Source organism: Bufo bufo, chromosome 4, assembly GCF_905171765.1.
Source record: "Bufo bufo chromosome 4, aBufBuf1.1, whole genome shotgun sequence".
Classification (NCBI taxonomy): domain Eukaryota; kingdom Metazoa; phylum Chordata; class Amphibia; order Anura; family Bufonidae; genus Bufo; species Bufo bufo.
Genome location: NC_053392.1, coordinates 336371478 through 336380906, shown reverse-complemented (window position 1 = coordinate 336380906; position 9429 = coordinate 336371478). Strand labels below are relative to the sequence as shown.

Here is a 9429-nt window from a genome sequence, read left to right as displayed (position 1 = left end):
ATGACTTTTGTGGGGTGACAGAAGCCCTTGAACCCTTGCTTTGTAACTGGAAAAAAATTATTACAATGGAAAATCTGCTAAAAAAAAAGTGAAATTTTATCTCTTTTCCATTAATTCTTGTGAAACACCTAAAGGGTTAACAAAGTTTGTAAAATCAGTTTTGAATACCTTGAGGGGTGTAGTTTGTCAAAAAAAATTTTTTTGGGGGGTGGTTTCTATTATGTAAGCCTCACAAAGTGACTTCAGACCTGAACTGGTCCTGAAAAAGTGGATTTTAGAAATAAAAAAAATCCAAACATGAAGTAGACATATGGGGAATGTAAAGTAACAACTATTTTTGGAGGTATTACTATGTATTATAGAAGTAGAGAAATTGAAATTTGGTAATTTTAGCAAATTTTTCAACATTTTTGGTAAATTTGGATTTTTTTTTAAATAAATTTATTTATTTTTACTCCATTTTACCAGTGTCATGAAGTACAATGTGACGAGAAAAAAAAATCTCAGAATGGCCTGGATAAGTAAAAGCATTTTAAAGTTCTTCACACACAAAGTGACACTGGTCAGATTTGCAAATAATGGTCCTGGTCCTTAAGGTGAAATATGGCCGTGTCCTTAAGGGGTTAAAGACTGGACTTCCTCTGTAGAGGTTTGGAAAGTGTTAAAGATCATTCTGGCTTCCACCCTAAAGCTGTTTCTAAGTTTTACTGTCAACAAGATATTTCTCTAACATCCTTTTGTGCAGATTCTTCATGGAAACTAAAGAAATTCCATAACTGGGATGTATGCAGATGTTTCCTAATTTGCTTTGAGAGAACAAAAGATTTTAGGACATCAGATCATCTCTTACAACATCAGAATGATATGAAAGGTATTGTATTATGTCACTAACTGAAGCATGTATAGGGAAGGAGCCTTTTGAATGATCTCTCCTCACTTGTTTCTTGGTCTCAAAAGGTGGTAAAAACTCTCTTATTAGTTCTGTTGGGGAGGTTAATAGAGAATTCAATTACCAGTAAGAGTAATTTTCATTCTTTGCCACTTTCTGGAAGCAAAGTTAAAGCAGGAAAAGAAGTAAAAAATAAGTGTTAGGCTACTTTCACACTGGCGTTTTGGCTTTCCGTTTGTGAGATCCGTCATGGGCTCTCACAAGCGGTCCGAAACGGATCAGTTTTGCCCTAATGCATTCTAAATGGAAAAGGATCTGCTCATAATGCCTCAGTTTGCCTCCGATCAGTCTCCATTCCGCTCTGGAGGCAGACACAAATGCTGCCTGGAGCGTTTTGCTGTCCGCTTGAAGAAACTGAGCCAAATGGCTCCGTCCTGGCACACAATGTAAGTCAATGGGGACAGATCTGTTTTCTCTGGCACAATAGAAAACGGATCCGTCTCCTATTGACTTTCAGTGGAGTTCATGACGGATCCGTCTTGGCTATGTTACAGTTAATACAAACGGATCCATTCATGACGGATGCATGCGGTTGTAGTTTTGTAACGAATCAGTTTTTGCAGATCCATGACGGATCCGCCCAAATCGTGAGTGTGAAAGTAGCCTTATACGTAACTGTAGGTTTGAAAAAAAAAAAACTGGCCCACGTAGCACATAAAAAAATAAAATGGAGTAGTAGTTGCTAAAGGTAATGCTCACCTTTTATGAGTTTTGCATATTCCAGGCACAGCTCTGATTAGGGCATGTAGGGTAGAAGAATTTCTGTCCAGTTGCTGCATCTTAGCCCAAACTGTTGTTGGGTACCTATACGATCAGTGAAAGTGATACAGAGAAAATGGGCAAATGCCCAAGTGCTGAAATATGAAATCTTGGTCTGATGAAGATACCAGACCATATCAGAAAGCGTTGCCAATAAAGATTCTATCCATTTATCCTGGAATCTCTGAATTCTCTTTTGACATCATTGCCCGTGCATTTGCCCATTTTCTCTGTATCACTTTGAAAATAAAGGTAAGATGCTAATGGACAGACATATAAATAATGTTTTAAAAAGTGAAACTCAAAGCATTTATTTCTTTTACGGTTTATGATTATGGCTTACAGCTAATGAAATCTCAAAATGTAGTATCTCAGAATAATAGAATATTGTGAAAAAGTTCAATATTGTAGACTCATGGTGTTACACTCTAATCAGCTAATTAACACAACGCCTGCAAAGGTTTCCCATTACTTTATATGGCCCCTCAGTCTGGTTCAGTAGGCTACTCAATCATGGGGAAGACTGCTGACTTGACAGTTGTCCAGAAGCTAGTCATTGATACCCTTCACAAGGAGAGGGTAAGCCACAAAAGGTCATTGCTAAAGAAGATGGCAGTTCACAGTGTGAACTGTGTGAGTGCTGTATCCAAGCATATTAATGGAAAGTTGAGTGGGAGGAAAAAGATGCACAAGCAACAGGGACAACCGCAGCCTTGAAAGGATCGTCAAGAAAATGCTATTCAAGAATTTTGGGGAGATTAACAAGGAGTGGCCAGCGACTGGAGGCAGTGCTTCAAAAGCCACCACACATAGACATATAAAGGGCATAGGCTACAATTCTCACATTCCTTATCAGAGATGTCATAAGCGTTTACCTGGGCTAAGGAGAAAAAGGACTGGACTGGACTGTTGCTCAGTGGCCCAAAGTCCTCTTTTCAGATTAAAGTAATTGCATTTCATTTGGAAATCAAGGTCACCGAGTCTGGAGGAAGAATGGAGAGGTACACAATCCAAGTTGCTTGAGGTCCAGTGTGAAGTTACCAGTCAGTGATGGCTTGGGGAGCCATGTCCTCTTCTGGTGTTGGTCCACTGTGTTATATCAAGTCCAAAGTCAGTGCAGCCTTCTACCAGAAAAATGTTAGAGCACTTCATGCTTCCCTCTGCTGACAAGCTTTATGGAGATGCTGATTTCATTTTCCAGCAGGACTTGGCACCTGCCCACACTGCCAGAATTACCAATACCTGGATTAATAACATGATATCACTGTGCTTAATTGGCCAGCAAACTCACCTGACCTAAACCCCATAGAGAATCTATGGGGTATTGTCACGAGGAAGATGAGAGACGCCAAACCCAACAATGCAGACGAGCTGAAGGCCGTTGGGTTTTCATTAGCTGTAAGCCATAATCAACATTAAAATAAATGCTTGAAATACATTTGTTGAAATGCACATGTATGGTGGAATTGTGTCATTTTTCAGGGATTTTGAAAGAGGATATTCAGTTGCTTGCTTCAGTCATAAGTACTCCTAATGATCTTCCTCCTTTAGTACTATTATTGTGAGAAAACCCTCTGAAATTACTAACACACACATTAAAGGAACTCTAAAGTGCTGCGGAATATGTTGGTGCTATATAAATGAAGATTATTATTATTAAAGGGTACCTGTCACACTGAAAATGGTGTATGAGCTGCAGTCAGCATGTTATAAAGCAGGAGGAGCTAAGCAGATTTATATATAGTTTTATAGGAAAAGATTCAATAGAACTTGTAATTTACTCATTTATATGCTCTTTCTGAGCTTTGATGTCAAGGAGGTGGTCCTATCAGTGATTGACAGCTCTCTCTGTATGCACAGCCATAGAGGGAAGGCTGTCAGTCACTGATAGTACCGTCTCCATAACATCAAAGGCCAGAATGAGCAGGAATCTAAATGACAAGTTTTTCTGAATCTTTTCCCATAACACATATCAGTCTGATCAGATCCTTCTGCTCTATAACCTAATACTTGCAGATTACAGTACATTTGTAGCGACAGTGATGATTTACAAGAAATTAACAGCTATTCGTACACATAGAGTTGCACGTTTTTACAAATGTTAACATACCTAATTGAATTATTATGCACAGCTATAATCCTAACATTGCACTTTCCTTCGTTTTGTGTCGATTTTGTTTTGGTCTAATGAAAATGAGCAGTTTGTGTGTATTTTAATCCCATAATACATACAAAACGGAGTATTTTTCTTGTATCCCATCACATTATGTTACTGAATATTTACATCCCCCCTGTGTAGATCTCTGACAGATTGTTGCCTTTAAAATTTCAATTGAAACCTAAAAATGATTATAAACAAATAAAAGCTTATCCGATACAGAATGCAGATACTAAAACACTCAATTTTGAAACAAAAAAGCAAGAAAAACTGCATGAAATATTAATAAAAATGCCTTTTTTATACAGTATGTTTTTTTGGAAAACAAAACATATCTGTGAGGATGCTTTCACTTGTGCTATTTTAATGCAGTTTTAGAAGACAAGTTGAAGAAAACATAATTAATTCGAATCTTTCTCATATTCTTTCATTTATGATCCACTCTTGATATAAGCTTCTTGCAATTTTTGTGACTTTTTTAATGCAGTTTTTTGGTTTTTTTTAAAGCCAAAACAAGGAATGGATTCAAAAGGAGTATTAATAATATAAAGGAAAGACTAGTATGTTCACTTCTTCCTGTAGGGCAAGCCAGAGATGCTGCAGAGCGTGTGTCCATTGTATAATAGTCTACTGTATGAGATATCACAAAGTACATGACGTTTTAGAGGGTGTGTCACAGACAACGCTCACTTTGTTTTCATTCTTTTTCTCACATAACTACTGTTAAATGCTTCATAACCAATTGTCAATAAGATATTGTCCTAGAGCCTATAACTGCTACCAGTGGGCTCATATACTTGGTGCAATAGGCATGGCTACCAGTGAAAACACTGAAGCGGACCGCTCGTTGGCTTCAAGATGCTTCAAATGCATTACTTAGTCTTGAGTCTAAGCTCATGGAGCTGGGTGAGAATGGCTTGTGATGTGCCATCTGTCCGGTTAGGGCCTTGGCATCTGCTTGGTACCTGGAAAAATGAGGTGAAAGAACATCAGTTCGCAGCACCATAACCAAAGTCTAAATCAAATTCAAGACATGTTATAGACTGATTCATGTCAACCATTCAGATGACAGCATGTTAAAATAGTTACGGATCGAATATGTCAGTGGACGAAGACTTCAGTTTCTCTATTTATTCCTATGAGGGCCACAATTTCAGTCTCATAGGAATGAAGAGAGAAGCTGACTTCCTTTTTTTTTTTTTTTTTTTTTTTTTTTACTAGGAGTGCCTCTCACCGTTTTAGGCCTCTGGAGTCTCCTCTCTCCTTGGATGTATGATTTTGCTTCTGCTGATGGAATATACTCCAGGGGGTCCCATATTTCTTGGTTATAGTGGAATGTTTCATATGACATTAATGCCGGTGCTGTGTAAAAGGGAAAACTTTAAACAGCCGTCATAAAATGGACTACATCTGCATAACACACAGACCATTAAAGGAGTTAGTTTATCAATATCAGATCTGTGGGGGTCCCACATGTGGGACCCCCACCAGTCAGCTGTTAGAGGACGCTAGTGACATCCCCATACATCAGTCATGTGGCCTAGTTGCAGCTCAGCCCTATTCAAGTCAATGGGGCTGAGCTGCAATACCAAGCACGGCCACTATACAGCACTTTGCTTGGAAATCTGGCGGTCCGCACAAAGGCTCGAAGCAATAATGGATGCACCCAAAAGCCATACAGACTTCAATATACACTGCTCAAAAAAATAAAGGGAACACTTAAACAACACAATGTAACTCCAAGTCAATCACACTTCTGTGAAATCAAACTGTCAACTTAGGAAGCAACACTGAGTGACAATCAATTTCACATGCTGTTGTGCAAATGGGATAGACACCAGGTGGAAATTATAGGCAATTAGCAAGACACCCCCAATAAAGGAGTGGTTCTGCAGGTGGTGAGCACAGACCACTTCTCAGTTCCTATGCTTCCTGGCTGATGTTTTGGTCACTTTTGAATGCTGGCGGTGCTTTCACTCTAGTGGTAGCATGAGACGGAGTCTACAACCCACACAAGTGGCTCAGGTAGTGCAGCTTATCCAGGATGGCACAATAATGTGAGCTGTGGCAAGAAGGTTTGCTGTGTCTGTCAGCGTAGTGTCCAGAGCATGGAGGCGCTACCAGGAGACAGGCCAGTACATCAGGAGACGTGGAGGAGGCCAACAACCCAGCAGCAGGACCGCTACCTCCACCTTTGTGCAAGGAAGAACAGGAGGAGCACTGCCAGAGCCCTGCAAAATGACCTCCAGCAGGCCACAAATGTGCATGTGTCTGCTCAAACGGTCAGAAACAGACTCCATGAGGGTGATATGAGGGCCCGACGTCCACAGGTGGGGGTTGTGCTTACAGCCCAACACCGTGCAGGACGTTTGGCATTTGCCAGAGAACACCAAGATTGGCAAATTCGCCACTGGCGCCCTGTGCTCTTCACAGATGAAAGCAGGTTCACACTGAGCACATGTGACAGACGTGACACAGTCTGGAGACGCCGTGGAGAACGTTCTGCTGCCTGCAACATCCTCCAGCATGACCGGTTTGGCATTGGGTCAGTAATGGTGTGGAGTGGCATTTCTTTGGAGGGCCGCACAGCCCTCCATGTGCTCGCCAGAGGTAGCCTGACTGCCATTAGGTACCGAGATGAGATCCTCAGACCCCTTGTGAGACCATATGCTGGTGCGGTTGGCCCTGGGTTCCTCCTAATGCAAGACAATGCTAGACCTCATGTGGCTGAGCACATCTGGGACATCATGTCTCGCTCTATCCACCAACGTCACGTTGCACCACAGACTGTCCAGGAGATGGGAGATGCTTTACTCCAGGTCTGGGAGGAGATCCCTCAGGAGACCGTCCGCCACCTCATCAGGAGCATGCACAGGCGTTGTAGGGAGGTCATACAGGCACGTGGAGGCCACACACACTACTGAGCCTCATTTTGACTTGTTTTAAGGACATTACATCAAAGTTGGATCAGCCTGTAGTGTGTTTTTCCACTTTCATTTTGAGTGTGACTCCAAATCCAGACCTCCAAGGGTTAAAACATTTTATTTCCATTTTTTAATTTTTGTGTGATTTTGTTGTCAGCACATTCAACTATGTAAAGAACAAAGTATTTCAGAAGAATATTTAATTAATTCAGATCTAGGATGTGTTATTTTTGTGTTCCCTTTATTTTTTTGAGCAGTGTAGATCAGTGCTTTGTGAATCCAACCTTACACTGAAAGGCAAACTATTAGGCCAAGCTTCTAGTATGGTCTATCATGTGAATACCAATTACAGACTTTTTTAAGCCCCCGGCTGCCATGGCAGTATACTGGCACTCCCAAATTGGTTTGCAGGCACCAATGGGCTAACAGACTGTCAAACTGTTTAGATGCCACACCTGCTCTGGAATAATTGCTATTGCTAAGCTGTTAAACTGCCGCACTCCAGATGTGATCATGTAGGTACACTAGGCAGTATCTACGAGATCCCATCAACGGATGTATCAGTGAGCAGGAGTCAGCAACCCTTAAGGACTCTTTCACACGACTGATACAGATTGTGTCACGGTCTATTCAGTGAAAAATTCTTGCAGGTTCAACCAGTTTTGTCTGATTGCGTTCAGTGTTTCAGTTATAGTTCTGTCCTGATTGCACCTGGTCCAGATCAATATCGCCCAGCCAACCATAAGTGAAAAATGCATTGTATTTGGAGGCCCCATTTATTTCTATAGTACCTCGGAACTGAAGCAGAGTTCGGTTTCAAGTTTGAAAGTGGTTTTCCACTTTAAAAATCAACTACCGAAGTTATTTAACGAAGTAACGCGCGACTTTGCGAATAACTAACTTCGGCTCTTTGGAGCCCATATATTCTAATACTGTACAGAGACGAATCTCCCTATAGTATTATTCCGAAGTTTTGAACAAAGCGACTTCGGATTAAGCATCCGAAGCTCACTTTGCTCAACTCTAGCTGTGATTTTTTTCAATCAAACTGAAATGAACTAAAATTGGATAAGATGATAAAATTTTGGTTCAACGTAATAGCCCTTTAAACCTCTGCACAACATATCACTGCTCCTGCCTGACCTCGCTGCGCTCCAATGGAATCTAGCAGTGTAGGGAATCCTTCTCTGAGGAATCGATCTTTCAGAGGAAGGCACAATCAGGACAGCGCTTACTGCTGCGCATATAAGACAAATCAGTATCCATACACTGCATACATAGCTGCGGTGTACGTATTCGCTATGCACTGTAGTGAATAGAGGCCTGAACTTCAGGGGTCTCTTTTAGTCAGATGATGGAGTATTTTTTTTTTTCAATTGTAATTTCATTTTTTTTTAAATCACTAGAGTATATAGCTAGTATGCAGTGAAATTGCTATAATCTAGCATACTAAGCTCTAGACTTAGGCCTCTTTCACACGACCGTATGGCTTTTTCAGTGTTTTGCGGTCCGGTTTTTCACGGATCCGTTGTTCCGTTTTTCCATTCCGTTTTTCCATATGGCATATACAGTAATTACATAGAAAAAATTGGGCTGGACATAAAATTTTCAATTGATGGTTCCGCAAAAACGGAACAGATACAGAAGAAATACAGATGCATTTCCATATGCGGACCCATTGACTTGAATGGGGCCACGGAACGTGATTTGCAGGCAATAATAGGACATGTTCTATCTTTCAACAGAACAGAAAAACGGAAATACGGAAATGGAATGCATACGGAGTACATTCCGTTTTTCTTGCAGAACCATTATTTATGAATGGTTCCGTATATGGACCGTATACGGAACGCAAAAAACGGCCCGTAAACAGGAAAAACAAAATTGGTCGGGTGAAAGAGGCCTTAACCAAATGATTAAAAAGAGCAGCAGCCCCAGGACTGGGAACTTAAAGTGGCCCTGGGAAAAAAAACAACTAAAAGTGGCCCCATGTTATAGGCAGTTCCAAATTGACAGAAGGCGGGATAACATAAGTGGGTGGGATCAGCAATACCCTAATGCAGAACAAAATAATGCCTACATTAGTTAATGCTGAGGGCATCAGATCTTTATTACCTGGCTAGTGGCCAAGAGCATGGCCTGGGTGGGTCAGCCCCCCGGGAAATCTCCCTGTAGGGTCTATGGCCACTCCTCCCATGAGCAGCCCTATAAGTGTGCTGATAGACCAAGAGGGTGGATTCACACTTAGGATTTTAAAAAGCACTTTTATGTGCACTTTTTTGTGGCATACTTTGCCCCCTCACCTGCATTTTTGGTGCATTTTTTTGCATTAAAAACGCCAGCTCCAAATGTTAGCTGAAAGTCTATGGGAACTAAGAAACGCAGGAAACAGAACTGGCGTTTTTGTCAATTATGTGGCTTTTTTGGGACTCCTGCATTTTGTATATGTTTTATATGTATAGTTCTGCAGGGCCTGTGCTGTCTATTCAAACCTTGTGTTTGTCTGATGCTTCACCGCTGACTCTTTTCCAATATTCCTGCATTTCAACAGTGGTTTGGAAAGCTAAAAGACATGGTTCAGGCAACTCCTGATAAATGATCTACTGTAAATTATTAGAAGTCGCCTCATAATTTTGTAA

General features: G+C 40.9%; 1 protein-coding gene across 1 annotated transcript in view; it reads right to left on the bottom strand.

Annotated features, from left to right (window-relative positions):
* Positions 1-4738: 4738 nt before the first annotated feature.
* The window catches only part of LOC120999200 (coiled-coil domain-containing protein 162-like), a 71292-nt gene continuing 66601 nt past the window's right edge, over positions 4739-9429 (bottom strand). Inside the window, exons 22-23 of the mRNA XM_040430074.1 lie at positions 5101-5228; positions 4739-4831 (exon numbers count right to left, since the gene is read on the bottom strand). Of these exons, the coding sequence (XP_040286008.1) occupies positions 4739-4831; positions 5101-5228 (221 nt within the window). The remainder of the gene's footprint in view (positions 4832-5100; positions 5229-9429) is intronic.